The sequence below is a fragment of the Aptenodytes patagonicus genome, chromosome 6 (assembly GCF_965638725.1).
Source record: "Aptenodytes patagonicus chromosome 6, bAptPat1.pri.cur, whole genome shotgun sequence".
In the NCBI taxonomy this organism is placed as follows: Eukaryota; Metazoa; Chordata; class Aves; order Sphenisciformes; family Spheniscidae; genus Aptenodytes; species Aptenodytes patagonicus.
In genome coordinates this window covers 45,691,701-45,707,138 of record NC_134954.1, presented here as the reverse complement: position 1 = coordinate 45,707,138, position 15,438 = coordinate 45,691,701, and the positions used below count along the sequence as shown (strand labels likewise).

General features: G+C 38.9%; 1 protein-coding gene across 8 annotated transcripts in view; it reads right to left on the bottom strand.

Moving 5' to 3' along the window:
- Positions 1 to 15,438, bottom strand: part of CARF (calcium responsive transcription factor) — a 36,586-nt gene that overhangs the window by 15,990 nt on the left and 5,158 nt on the right. For 4 of the 8 annotated variants that reach the window (XR_012995665.1, XR_012995663.1, XR_012995664.1 and 1 more), the window contains exons 3-9: positions 13,780 to 14,001; positions 12,511 to 12,631; positions 10,090 to 10,219; positions 8,447 to 8,531; positions 3,849 to 4,038; positions 1,354 to 1,474; positions 285 to 428 (exon numbers count right to left, since the gene is read on the bottom strand). Coding sequence is in view for 1 of the 8 variants with exons in the window: in XM_076342386.1 (XP_076198501.1) it covers positions 285 to 428; positions 1,354 to 1,474; positions 3,849 to 4,038; positions 8,447 to 8,531; positions 10,090 to 10,219; positions 12,511 to 12,631; positions 13,780 to 14,001 (1,013 nt within the window). In the remaining 7 variants the exon portion in view is untranslated. Of the gene's footprint in view, positions 1 to 284; positions 429 to 790; positions 977 to 1,353; positions 1,475 to 3,848; positions 4,039 to 4,891; positions 4,939 to 8,446; positions 8,532 to 10,089; positions 10,220 to 12,510; positions 12,632 to 13,779; positions 14,053 to 15,438 lie in introns of those variants that run through there. The other 4 variants (XR_012995666.1, XR_012995669.1, XR_012995667.1 and 1 more) reach the window with 4 other exon arrangements.

Genomic DNA, 15,438 nt, shown 5'->3' with positions numbered 1-15,438 from the left:
TTCAATACAAAATAAACCAGCTCAAACCCCCAAATAATACAACTATTTCTATCTATTCCCTGCATGAAAACATCTGCCGAAGTTCCACAGCTTGGTGCTTAACACGTTTACCAAATTAAATACTCCAGAGCCACAGAAGTCTTACTGACATTGTGTAATTTTTTACTATTGGTATTAAGCAAGAGCCTTAATAAAGTGACTAAGTAAAAAATAAAGCAAACCAAGCAAATTACTGCTCTTTTTTGCTTCATTTGTCAAGATAAAGAAAAAAGTGGAAGTTTCACCTGAGGACACCGCCAGCATCTATCAAGTTCTTCTTCAGCATGTTGAATGCTTTCTCCTGCTCCATTCTTATGATTTTCTTGTCAATTTTAGGGTCAGTAGGAACTCTGTATTCTGGAAACTTTTGAACCTTTTTAATATAGATCCTTCCAAGGGGCGGGGGGAATAAGAAAAAAAATTCTCCTTCAGTACACTTTGCCTTCAGGGGGAAGGCAAAAACCCCACCTACTTTGTATCAGATATTAGTATAGAAAAAGTTCAAGCAGACTGTTGCAGGGGGTGAGGAGCCTCTAAGAGAACTGTAGAATTGTTAAGGACACAGCAACAGAGACGGATGCAGATGGATACAGATAGACACACTTCTGTTCCAGTCTGGAAGCCACTCAGCCAGAGTGATTTTGCACCTCAGCAAAAATCCTCTGTCCCTCAGTATAGTAAAAAGCGCAACACCATTGCTGAACAGGCTGTAGTTCACCCAGCTTGAAGCCAGAATTGAGCACATACATACCTAGCTGCAACTGTCCAGGTAAACACACTCTTAGCTCAGTAAAAACGGAACAAGCACCCAGGAGGATGCTCAAGGACAAGGGAAAAAACCATTAGTGTTGGATAAGGAGAAAGTCGCCAGTGAACAGGAAGAGCTGTAACTCCTTCAGCAAATAGGACATCTGCTAAATTAGGATGATTGACTGATATGAGTGCAATTAAAAGCCTGAAGGAAAAACAACAAATAAGATGACAAAGTTTTAGGACCAAGAATGGTCACTAAAGGACACCACAACAACTAACTAATGCTCAGGTAGAGAATGATTCCCACTTGTATTTCATATCCTGATGTACTGCTAGTTTGCATTCAGGCAACCTATCAAATCTCAGCCTTATTCAGTTTAACAGGACAGTATTTCCTCCTTCCCTCTAAATGAGTATCAACCTCAAGTTATCAAGGAGACAAAGCTAAGAGCTACAGTGCATATCGGCTACCACCCCCAAACAGTGCTCTGTCAAGGCTCACAGAAAGAATGCTTTCTTAGGACGCTGAGTAGCTCTTCCAGCTTTATAGACAATTCTTACCTTGCTGGACAAGTGGCTTTGTACAGATGGCCAGAAGTGCTTTCCTGCTCACCAGCTTTTTTGGGCTGGAACCCTTTCCTCCTTGGCCCATACTGGCACTCCATTACAATGGCTCTGCTTCCTGGGAACAGAAAATAATGCACTCTATTTATTCAAGCAACCACTGAAGCCATTACAGTAAAACAGTAACTACAGAAAAGATGAGAGTTCCGAAACAGTTATTTCTGTTTACCATCAGACTCTTCTGAAGAAGGCAGAACAGTTAAGTGTAGCAAGCATTCAAATACAGTGTAAATGCTTCTCTCACAGCATGTAAGGAACACAGAGCATTTTCAAAGCATTTCCCAAACTTATTACACCTCACAACACTCCTGCAACACGAGGGCAAAATATTGGATTCTGCCCTGGTGAACACCAATACTTTACAAGATGAGCAGCCTTACAAGTTACCAAAGGAGCACAATGCTGGTAATAAACATAAGAGAAGCAGAATCCCCAAAATAACCGAGAAAATCTACAGCTGAAATCAAAGGTCAGCAGCTATTTCCAGCCTCCTGTCTTAAATCAATACTTCAGACCACGCTGTCCCATAAATTCTTACTTGCAAGTCTGACCTATCTTATCTGCTAAATAACACTGTCTCAGTGTGGCATACCCACACAACACCGGACAGGCTTAAACAAATATTGCTTAGCTCTAAACTTGAAGTAAGTGAATTGTTCCAGTCAGACCTCTAACGAAAGGGGTAAAAGGCATAGCATTAAAGTGGTCAAGAAAGGAACTTCTTCCAAATTTCTTCCACGTCATGTTTAGTTATCTTTTATTTATAATTCAAATACTCCAGTATGCAGGCAAGGAGCTGTCTATACCACAAGTGATATAACCAAAACCTTTTTAAGTATCACAACAGCAACATAATGTGTTTCCGTAAGATATCCAATGATTTATTGCCTTAGAGTGTGACATTAAAAAAAAAAAAATTAAAAAAAATCAGTGTAAATAAAGAAATAGCAAATTTAAAAGAGAATTATGTATAACAAACAGATATCTTGTCTCTTTTTAAAAAACAAACTTAAAATCAAAGTTCTTAAAATCAAAGTTCTAGGATTGAAAAGACTTCAACAGCTTTAAACTAGTCCTTGCTAATATGAATCTCAAAAGCAATTTGATGGGACCCTTGTTTTACAAAAGTATCAACTATCCAAAACTCTTATTAAAAATAACAATCAAGATTTTGATGATTAGTGCATGTTTTACACTATAGGGAGCTACCCAGCTTCTCTATGTTTCCTCACCGCTGAAGCACAGCAGGGAAGGTATTACAGATTGGTTCCACTTATGCAGAAGGGATAAATTTCTTGAGAACAACACTTTTGTCCTGCACAGTTTAGAATTCAGTTATCTGGGATTTAAACTGCAGTTCAGTAAATCAAATTTACAGTCTCTGCTCTACAAGTGTAAAGGATTTTAATGAATTTCATAGAGGAGTTATAAACTAAATCTAAACGTATTGGAAAAGCAACATGTTAGAAATATCCATGATGCCTGTTTGGAGGTCCGAGCAAAGCAAAAAATATTACAACTTAATTATCTGAGTCTCTATTAGTCTACAACATTTTAAAGAAAAAAAAAAATCTATGTGTGCTTTTGCTCTAAATACCTTACTGTAGGGTAAGTCATTTATCAGGCAGATCTTACAGGAAACTAAAGATGTCTCATACGCATTTTGGGGAAAAAATAAAAGTGTAAGTTGTTTTGGCTTTGTTCTTAGCTTTCTTACACCTCACAGTTTATGGCTGAAGCTTTAAAACTGGTGCTAACATTTAACTTTTTCAGTTACTTTCAGAAAAAAAAACCCCAACAACAAACCAAGCACATAACCCACATTCCAGTCATTTATGATCTTTATGTAACAATTAAAACCTGTTCATTTCATATCCAATGAACTCTTAGTAATTTCATATATGCATTGCATGAGCTAAGTATGTAATTAGCAATCTGTGAAGTCTGCACATTCATTTAAAAAAAATAAAAATCTGTCTGCTGAGGTATGTCGATGTTTATTTCGCTTTTTAAATTTGATTTTTTTTAAAGGGCGCCATTTAAATAGTTTATTGGCTCCTGTGGAACAAACTCTTCAAAGGATCTCCAAGTTAGGCAAGAATACTCGAACAAGCTCTTACCCTTATGAGAACTTTCACGTCCTGATAGAGCATATGTGACCTCCATCTAAAGATCTCATCACAAGAACCCCCATCAAATGGTACTTAGCTAATTTATTTCTAAAGAACAAAAGGAATTAGTCACAACAAAACATAAGCCTGTGGTTTCAGGGAAACAAGCTCCTTCAGATTGTGTCACCCAAGCTGCTCTCTTTTTATGTTTGTGCCTTGACTTTATCAACACTAAGGAACACCGTAAAGATCCTTCTTTATGGCCAGCTGGCAACTGACGTTGAAATTTTGAAAGTAGTTATTAAAACAAAAGTTAGTTACCTGCATTGACAAAGGGGATCCCATCATATGGGACATACTGAGATTTCCACATCAACCGTGTGGCGGGTTTGGCTGGGCTTGGAGACTGGCGCGTCCCCCACACACTTTGTGTTTGCTGCTTGTGTAGCGTTAGAACACTCTCTAATTCTGTCTCGCTCACACAATAGCCGCGGTACGAGTCCCCAATTTTCTGCATGGAAAGGAGGTGAAATAATAGGATTATTCACCCAGCTGACTGCTGAACATTACACAAGAAAAAGAAAGCAGTCAGGGACTCTGGCGAGTGAGGACACAGGCTCAGATTTTTGGCGTTTTGTGCTTTTTTTTTTCCCCCACACTAGTATCCTCACAAATAGATTTACCACAGGATCTAACAGCAGATCAGTCCCCACCGAGGTCAGGAGTTTGTCAGCCCTCCAAGACCCTAAGTACACCAAAAACCCCTGAAAAGATTACAGTTACTGCCAACTCTGATTTCCATAGGACAACTTCACTCCTGTTGTTTCCCCCAACACACACTTCAGTGGCAGTCACCTCCTAGACAAATTTGTCTTAGGCAAACATTTTCACTTGACTCCCACAGAGAATCTCTGAAGCACCAAAAAATGTCTATGCATCTACTTCAACACACACACGCTGTACTGAGCTGGAGCAGGGCACACCTGTTTGTACCACCAGTAGCCGCCTCACCACTTAGTGCACTAACTTTGGATTGAATGTCTCACATAATATCCCTCCCAATCTTCAAGGCACTCTTGATTCTCAACATTACACAGAAACATAATATACCAGATTTGCCATTTGCAAACTGATGATGGTTTCAATTAACTCTGCTAAGCTCTGGGCAACTCCCCAAAAACTACATCTAACTTGACTCAAAGTAAAAAAAAAAAACCCAAACAAAACAACAAAAAAAAAAACCACAAAAAACTTGCTGACTTGGCAACATCCCCCGTGACAGCTGTTCAGCTACTCAAAGCCATCACATCAAAGCACTGGGACAGAGAAGAGCTTTCCATCCAAATTCGGAACACCATGCTCACTTCTGTTCGTATGCAGCTCAGGATCAGGCTGACCAAGCAGCTGGAAGTAACACCCAGAGTAGATTGCCAGCTCAGCCTTACAGCATATCTGTGGGGCAAATGCATGGTGAATAAGTACTAAAGTTTGATGGATCTATTTTGCCACCTTCAATGACAGAGCAGCTAGATGTTTAAACAATACTGACACCAAAAGCAGCAACAGTGTCTTTCCAAGATTATTATCGCACAAATACTTTAGTGACAACTACATAAAACCTGCCTCATAGTCGTCTAAGAAAAACAAAATGTCTGTGGTTAACAAGACCTAAAGTCAACAAAAGAACAAATGAACACCTTGTGAATGAAGTGGGCCAGCACGGTGTTACTGCTAGCGCAAGCCCAAAAGCAAAGGGTTATGTATGCACCGGCTGCGTGAGTCATTCTGAGATACCAGTTGCTTACACTTCAGCAGCTCACTGCACCGCAAGCACACTGCTCCAGCAGTTAAGAAAGTCTACATAGGCTGCACTCACACAGCTGGGATGAGAAAGAGGAGCTGGCAATTGTTTAGCCAGAAATTATAAATAACATTTCTGTCCAAAACTTGATTTGAAAAATCCAGGAGAAGCAAAGCAGCCTGAGAAGTACCAGAAGTGCCTTCTTTACAGAAACCTAGGATGCCCCCTTTTGCAAGAGGGATTACAGTACCACTCCACAGAGTGAATACTGCATGACCAGCATTTTTCTTTCCACATCTTATAGCTGTCACTATAAATAGGTCATTGACCTTATTCTAGGGAGATGAGAGAAGACTGATAAAACTGTTGAGCCAGAAAAGTAGCGATAACAGTTAAGGCACTGCCTCCTAGTCTGGCTTTCCTTCTGCACAAGACAGATCATTTTCCCAAAATTGGTGGGAGGGGAGGAGAAGAAGAAAATCCTATAGCACATAGGATCCCTGCTCTCTAGGAGCTTCCCAAGTAGGAACAAATGGACAAATGAGACCATCTGCCCCACACAAATAAATGAACTTAGCTTTGTATAGTTGATTAATTAACGCAGTTTTTAATTACACTCTATTTCAGTATGCTGATACATGCTGGAAACGCTTTCTGATCAGACCACTGAAAACTAAGTAGGTTACAGAAAATAGCTTTTTTTTATTATTTAAAATCTACTTTTTATTAACAATGTAATTACCCTGAAGTAATCTGATACTTTCCAACCCTTTAACTCCAGCCGAGCTTCAAGCCAAAAAAAGGAGCAATTCCTTCTCTTCCCCCTGGCGTCATCTCAGCAAGTATACATAAAAGCTTACACTGAAGCACACATATCAAGACTGCAGTTTTCCTTGAGTGAACTAACAGCAGGATACCAGAGGCATTACACTGTCTAGGCACAGCAAGTAAGCTGAACATTTCAAGGCAGTCAGGGAATCAACACCAAGCACAAAGCTTAGTGCTAATTTTGGACAGCTGCAGCTTTTACTGCTCTGTGTTTGCCTGCAGTACTAACTGCTAAAGGAGTCATTGCCCTTTGGGGTTCAGTCTTGGCCAGCTCCCTGGGATATATGACTGGCAGCATGTACTGAGGCTACGCCATGGCTTCACCTGCTGGCATCTCCTGTGAAATTCAGACCTCCACGCTGTTTGTTTCTATTGTGGCAAGTGACTGAAGGAGTGGAATTGCAAGTTGCCACATTTATCTGCACCCCTAACTAGATGTCCAAATTCCAGTTGGACCCTTCTATCCTGTTACTAGTAACAAAACATTTTGCAAGACGGTCACACCTGAAAGATATATGACACGTCAAAATCCCATTGTTTCTAGTCTGTGCCCACGAAAAGACACATGCATCCTAGCAGTCTCCAGTGGATTTACACTCTGTAACTGACAAACTCAGCAAAGCAACTCTGCTGATAACACACAAGGGAGTAGAGAATTGGGTTATTCCTCCTTGGATGGGCTGACTCTGCAGGGAGAACAGCAACAAAATAATTTTTTTTTAAAGGAACAGGGAGGATTAATGCATACAGGCAATAGTTATGCTGAACAGCAGAGGCAAACATTTATATCCTCAGAACACATTCAAACAGACAGTATTTTGATTTCCTTTTCTTTAAAAATAAGAACTCTTCCATAAATGCTGCTGCTGTGAATTTTAAACACAGCAGGTGAAATTTCTGGTAATAAATTCAGATAGACCAAGCAGACCATAATACAAGTCCTCCTATAAAATGAGACCAATAATGATTCAGATAAGCTACATCGATGTTAAGACAGGAAAGTATGTGCCACGTAGTGTTAAAAACACAGTAACAGGGGTTATACATCTTACTGGACTTCAACAACTAACTGGCCATTTGAATTGACTCATTTATTCTGTGAAAACAGCATCTCCACCATGGAAGAATTAGTGTTATTAATTTTCTGACCTCTTAATGTTCAAGTTGATATACTAGTGGACAATACCATTTATATGAAATAAAAGGCATATAACAAAAAGAGGAACAGATTAATATATTTAGTTAATTTAAAAATTATTTCTAAGTGGATACAGAAAGAAATTCCATTTCTAAGTCCCTGCAACTGCAATTTCCAGTTATCAGTGGCCAAGCCAATAGGAAAAACCTCAAATGGCAGGGATATCTAAAGAGGTGAACCAGCTAGAGAGAGTATGAGTTTTCCTTTAAAAAAGTATTAAGAGAAAGTAAAATAAACATCTATCAGGAAGAGTCTTGTAGCAGGAGGAAGGGGTAGGTGATCTCTGAAGAATCTTCCCATCTCCCCTCCCTTCCTTTTAAGTGATTTATGATGCATTCTAGCTGTTGATATCATCCCAGTCATCAGGAGAGTTCTGCAGGCTTCTAACAATATGCAAATAAAGACAGAGTTCTGTTTAGGTCAAAAGCCATCACAGGGAATAAAGACAGAGCGTTTTTCAACAAAAGAGAAAACAAGCACAGGTAACCATGCTGGTACAAAAAACCAACCAAACAAAAAAAAAGATCTGTGAGAATACGTAAAATAGAAATCCTTAGTAAAACACTGGCATTAAGGTGCTCTGTTAAGTCCCAGACATGACCCTGGCGAGTCACACAGATTTTGATTTTTAAGTGACAACACAAACTAATATGAACAGTTGCAGACTTAGGCCATACAAAAGCAATTTTATTCTTTACTTAATGGATCACTAAGGGCAACAAAAACCAGTTTGCTCAGCAGAAGACAGCAGAGCTCGCACTGTAGTTCAAGAGCGAACTCTAATGTGGCACACAAAGTGTGGATCAGTGGCTTTTCCCAGCGCTGTATGGCATCGAGATTTCAGAAGCACATTTTTTGCTTCAGGAGCTGTTGATGGTCAGTTATTCTAGTATTCCCAAAAAAGGAAGAGATTCCATAGCATTTTATGCATTTAAATGTGCTAGTAGTACCAGCTAGTACCAGTACTATTTCATAATACCAGGAAGCTTGAACACAACTTCTACAACTATGAACATTATTCCTTTCATGGAATAGGATCAGTATCTTAGACCTAGATGATAAAACATCAAGTCAGAATTCTTTGCAGCCCACCTCACAGTTCCTGAGACGGCGTGCCCATGCAGGTGTATTTGGTGGCAGTGGCTGGAGAGGGATGGGAAAGGGATCTTCCACTACCCTGAAAAATAAAAAAATATAGTAAAAGTCTATACAGACATCCAGGAAAGCAACAATTTAGTCTAAACTACAGGTAACGTATCAAATCAGTGCATTATGTATAACGCTACAGCGTATTATCAAACTACAGATATTGTATCAACTTGCCTTAAAAACCTGGGGTTCATTTTCTTCATATTCTATTTCATTGTTAAAATAATTCACAGTAAAAGTAAGTATTTAAAAAACCTACTGTTTTCTACATTCAAGACCTCCGAGCATTCAGTATTCTCAGTATTGTTGCGTGACAGCAATAGACAAAACATGGTGAAATAGACCAGTTGATTGTCTTGATAATTTTCTTACGCAGACTGATGTTAGAATGCTAAAGATTAAAACCAGTATCAAACACTTGTTAAATGCTGCACATTTTAGTATATTTTAAATTACTGAAAACCAGCTCCAATAACTACTTTAAGTAAGTATCTATTTTCTCCATTCCCTAAATCCTGGGGCAGAAACAATGCTTATTCAAATGTTTACTATTTCAAAACTCAAGTGCATCACCTCCTGTCCATACAAATGTGTCTCGTTTCCAGGATTTTTCTAACATGTACAGACTGTGTTCACAAAATCCGTTCATAAACTGCTTCTCTTCACTTCAAGTGTTTCTTGAATATATATAATTCGTGCTGTAGTGAGATTATTCTAATCTCTTCCACGTCTTGATTACAAAAGAGCATAAACCAAGGCAAAGCCAGCCTGCAGTCCACAGAACAAATGTCGTCTTTGGCAGGGCGGGGGGGGGTGTGTTTTTTTGTTGTTGTTTTGCTTGTTTGGTTTGGTTTTTTGGTTTTTCTTAAGCAAAAAAGAATCCCAGGAATTAAAATAGTAGGCATCACTTAGCACGGGGACAGAATCAGGTGGATATCAAGAGAAGAAAAATATAGCAACTATTTTAACTTCAGAAACTTTGCTGACCAATCTGCCTGCCTACATGTTCCACTGAAATACACCATTAGCAGCTACTTTCTCATATTTTATCAAAGGAAGCTGAAGAAGTTATCCAGAGAACAAAGATTAGGCTCTCCCTGTTAATGTCAACTATTGAAATCTCTATCTAAAAAATTAATTTCTATAGTCAACCCTTCTCGTGGGAGGATGGTTTATATAGGTTTTAATATACTCATACAAAAAACTCTGCTCCCTCAAACTTCAACTTTCCCTGCAGTTCCTTCACTGGATCACTTTCAACTCTTGGTTGGCAGTATCAGTGTTTATTTGGATTAATTTCAGTAGTTTGCACTGTGCTACTTTAAATGCCCACCTATTGCTCTGGTAAGAATATATCCAACTATCTCTGGAGCACAGGTACTTTAATTGCTTTTTCCACTGCTCTGGCACATTCAAAAGCTGCCTGCAAACACAGTTAGCTACACATCATTCACTAATACTGAGGGTTCATAACCTCTATTCTATGGTAATTTCGTGATAACCATTGCAAAAACAAACTGCAAGAAAAAAAGGCAGTACTAACAGTGGATCAAAGTGATTATTCATCCTTTTAACTCCTGACCTACCTGGTGCTTGTTTTTTTTGATACGGTGAGAGATGCCTGTGGATGTAGAATGTAACTGCTTGCACTGTCTGCTATAGCAGCCACCGCCACGGTCTGCAAGTTCCCATCACCACACTTCTCTTCTGAAACATCTTTGCAAAAATAAGACATCCTCCTGGTTAATAACTGAACTCAGAATCGGGAAATGACAAGCTATGATTAAGCTTTGTGTGTTAGAAAAGCAAGCATTTTGACATATGAGATAAGATTTCTAGATGATAAAGTAGTTTAATAGTTGTGAATCAATACTCAAACTCTAGGCACACATATGAGGATACACTTGATAAGGTTGTTTGTACTCAAGGACTTTGGTAATCATGCTACTGCTAATGAATCCTTCCACAATAAAGCAAACAATCAGAAGAACTTGTAAATTACTCTGCTTTACATTTCCACAAATCCACATAGGATTGCACAACTATTTCGTTCAGCTGCAAATCACACACTGGTTGCTTTTAAAATAAGAGAAAAGGAGATTACGATACTGCTTTGTACTTAGAAAATAACACCTAAACAAGAAAAAACAGGCCTCATAATTGAATCTGACATGCTGTTAGAACAAATGTTTTAGCCGTTCTTGATAACAGGGAGCAACCCATAAGCCAAAAAATGCTGTTAGATTGAAGCCTGTGTGTATAGTTAAACAAAAACATAATGGAAAACTGTGAAAGTAGACATTTGTTACTTTGGTCTCAACATAAAGAAAAGGGAGCTCTCTTTAGCTGCGGGATTTTTGCCCTTCAATTATGAAAGCTTCTTTCCCCCATCCCGAGAGAGAGTGATAAGCTATTGACTCAGTACAGAAATCATTGCACTAGAAAGCTTGTGCCAGAAGATTTGCAAGTGTGCACCTCAGAGTAACACCACTCTGGCTCAAAGCTCAGAGCACTGGTTCCTTCTACATAGATGTGCCCTTAAGACACTAAGGTCTACTTTGAAGCCTGTTCCATTTCATGCATTACCACCACCTGCAGGGAAGCGAAACTCAAGGGCTGACAGTCCATTCTCTTTCCCCTTTAATCTCCATAGTCAACCACTGACAAGTCTTCCTAACTGTCTTTTAAAGATCAAATAACTACAAAGTCTTTTACACAGTAAGTCTCTAGGGAAAAAAAAAAAAGCAACAAAAACCCCACAAAAAACCCTGTAGCACTGCTGCAGAACATATATTCAAATACTGTGAAACTGAGCTATTTGCAAACAGGGAGCCCCATGTAGGATGAAAAATGGGAATACAAAAATACTATTCAGCATTGCAACTTATTGCCTACAAGTAGCAGCAATTCTTTTGTAACTGAAGGCTCACAGTCAGCTTAAAGTCATGTAAGACTACACTGTAACCAAACGGCAGTTTTACCCCTACAAGAGCAGGTGGAGAGGGAGGAAAGGATGAGCATTAGGGTAGGAGCAAGCCTTTCAATGCAAGGTCATGCAACCATATTCCAACTGTAAGTGAAAAAGGCTGGATCGTGACTTCAATCCCAACTCTTTTTTCTATCCATCCAGCATCAGAACTCTAGTCTTAACTTTGAGGTCTCATTCCACTGGAGCACTTAACTAGTGCTCAGATTTTGAGAATTTGCTCAGATTTTGAGAATTTTATACAGAAAATGCGAGAACAGTTTAAAAAACCTTGGAGAGTTTAACCAAATGTGACAACCTAGTTCTCAGTCTTATTCCGTGAATGTAAACTAGTACACAGCATTTTGCCACCCAGCAAGGCTTGCACATAAATAATCAACGCTTTCAGATTTCAGTATGTCCCTTTTCTAGAGAAAAGCTTAACATTCATGCTTCTAGTTGTGCATCTCACCACACACTTAAAATGTGACAGTTAACACACTGAGGGAAAAAACTTAGCAATGAAGTGAAAGTTACATCTCATTTTCTTCATTGGGAACTGAATTTCTACCTAGATACTTCATTCCTGGCTTCACAAAAGATGCATCAACACCAGTGATCTCTGGAACAGACCAGAAGAACATTAATTCTTCTATCTGCATTACATGAATTAACTACTTCACTCAAAATGAAGTAGACAGTGAAAATTTGAAGCTGATAGTACATGTCTGACTTGGCACAAATATCCTAATTAATGGTAAATAACGCAAGAAGCAGCTTTGTGCTTGATATCTCAATTTATCCATCACATATCTAAAGTGAGCATACTAGCTCTTATTTCATAAGGCTTTTGTCCAACAGAAAACGTGGTGTGTGGGGTGCCAGATTCAAAATCAGAAAGCAGATTCAGTAAGTGTGTATTTTTGTCTTATAACTGACTAAGGAAAGGGAACACATACAAACAAGGTGCTTAAAAAGAGATCATGCAGAATATGCTTAGTCACAGGAACACACACCCTCAAGTCCTACAGGTTAAACTCACCCTGCGTGCTGGTCATATCCAGAAGTTGACCTTGAGGAATAATCACTTGGGCCATTCCTGGCTGGGCAGAAGGAATGACATGCAGCACCTGTCCATTTTCTGACTGGCTAGCAACAATCATCTGTAAGGCAATCACACAAAAGCATGAATGGCACTAGTTTGTACGGTGATCATCATGCAGCACGGCTGGGTTTGCTTATTACCAGAACAGGAAATATTTTGGTTGGAATTAGGGCCTGTAAATTAACTTGATTTCACATAATAAGGAAACTGCTTATTTACTGTCAATTTCTTAAAATTATTTTCCCCCTTTTAAAATAGCCCTTTAACTGATTAAAGGAGAGAAAAAAACCACCTTATGGGATTCTACAATGAATTACACATTTATTTGAAACTTACAACACTATTATTAAAGCTATCAAAAACCTGAAAGCCATTCATAGTTGGATTCACTGTAACCTCATTCATGGACTAGCAGAATTAATCACAACATATAAAAATTTTGACCTTTACTCCTAAGAAACTGACCTCTATGGGCAGCATTCTATGCAAAAGCCGATAGAAGAAAAGATCCAGGACTTTAAAAAAAAAAGTACAAATTAAATCTCCTAGAATTCTGGAAAACTTAAACAACTCCTTATGGTAAATTTTCCCATAATTACCAAGGACTTGTTCCCAACAATGTTATGAAACCTAGAATGACATAAAATATCACCTTGTTTCTGGTTTATTACACTTGAAATGGGTGAAGTGTCTTTTAGTGCCGGTACAACACATGCCAACCAAACCCTCTGGTTGAGAGAGTTAACTTTTTACAAAATAAGCGTTAAGAATTACAAAGCGATGTTTTAAGCAAATTAATTGCGGGGTGGGGGAGGGGGAGGCGGAAGAAGGAGAGACATAGTGGGTTAGCTTATTGCTAATGTTCCAATCCCCCCCAAAAAACACAGACACACTTATCCAGGGAACATAGAGAAAGCAGCAGTGGTAGAAGTATGAGATCTCATCACATAATAACATCCAGGCTTGATAATGAGAAAAGACATAAGTTGTTGTCTAATAAAATTAGTAATGGCTGGAGACAGGATTGGGCTACCTGAGGAAGGGCATCTGTAGCAATGAACTGAACCACTGAAGAGTTTCACCTTGTTGCTAGAGATAAAGTCTGAACCAGCTGTTGTTACAACAAGCAAGCACCATGTAAAAGAGTTCTTCAAAGAGCTCCCTCGTCTGTGAATACACCACCTGCCCTGTTTCAGACACACTCACCATCGGCGCACTGGGCCCTCCTAGGGGCTGCAGCTCATAGAGAGGCTGCCCAGTTTGGTGTACCAGGTGGAACTCCTCTGCAGAGTGAGGCTGTGGCTGGGGTGGCCGTGCAGGTGCAGCCGATGATGGAGAACTGTCTGAGAGGCATACTGTGATGGGCAAGGCTGCAGGAGAGTCACTCTGTCCAAACAACGGATCCCTGGAATCCATGCAGGTTAGATGCTTTCACAGAGGAAAAACAGTAAAATGTACTTTAATCTTGAGTAGCAATTTCTATTAAAAAAAAAAAAAAAGAAAAAGAAAAGAACATTTAAAACCAGTGTGCTGTATCGTATACTCAGAGGGAGCTCTTGTCCTTCTGTCCTTCAAGAGGCTACTAGCTAACACTAGCAATTCTATTTTTGTTTTCCATTTCCATGCTAAAAATGTATTCATATTTCTGCTTCCTAGAACAAACTCTCTCTACTACGGGGAAAGAAAATCCCTTGCGCCCAAAATCTGTCCCCCAAAACCACTCATCACTTTAAAACATCTCAAGTCTACCCAGAAACTGAGAGAACGTATACCAAAAACAAAACTGTAAAACATCCACCAACTTGATTTGACTTCAAAAGAAATCCTAGATACTATTCCACTTGGCCTTTAGATACACATATTTAGCTATGAAGACAAAAATCTCTATATGCTTTCCTAATTCTTTACCACAGAAGAAACACAAGCAGCACAAACATACCAATTCAAGTCCAAGAATCATACAGTGCAAGACCAAGAATCAGATTTTGCAAGCCTCAAGAGAATAGGTACTCGGAGCTTATTCTCACCAAGCTTGCAGAATCAAGGTCTTACAGCACATCCCATTTTCATTAAATTATAAATGTTTAAGCACAAATATTTATCTTGTTGAAACTCTGACAACACAAATATTAAACATGTAAAAATAATGGAAAATAGGCAGCCCTTGTGTAAAATATCATGTCAGGCTGTCATTTGGCCAATGCAAGAAGGAGTGCAATTTGTTGTATCTCTTGCAGCAATTACACAAACAACTCTGACATTTCTGCTACGAAAATTTGTAAACTACAAATCCAAAGAGTGGGGAAAAATGTTTCTAAATTTTAAATTAAAGTCAGACCTGGGCCAAATAACATTCTCAGAAATCTGCAGGTATAAATCTTCCATGCTGAAACCGTCTACTGCAAACTACACCAGAAAAGCAGCAACAAATAAGTGGCACTAGCCGTGTTAAAGACATTGTGCAGAGACCATAAGCACACTACTAAAACACTACCTGAATGGTATTTTATGTTAGCTGAAGTAATCTGCAGAAGAACATTTATGCACAGAAATCTGACCAGGAATATCTGGCAATATTTGATAATAAATACATTAAAGACTCCCCTTCCCCAATACCTACACAGATGTCCTGTGTCCCTGGATTCTTATTTGCCACATTTGGTCCCTAAGCAATTTGACCTGATTTTCAAGTGTTCTGAACCCCTCCTACTCCAAGGCATGTCATCAAGTATTCTTTTATTAAAGGATTTTGTTAACACAATAAAACATACATTTCTTCAGCACTGTAACAGGATCTATTAATATAACTACTAAAGGTTGTCGTTACCTGTAACAACTGGACATTCATCAGTTCAAAACTGAATG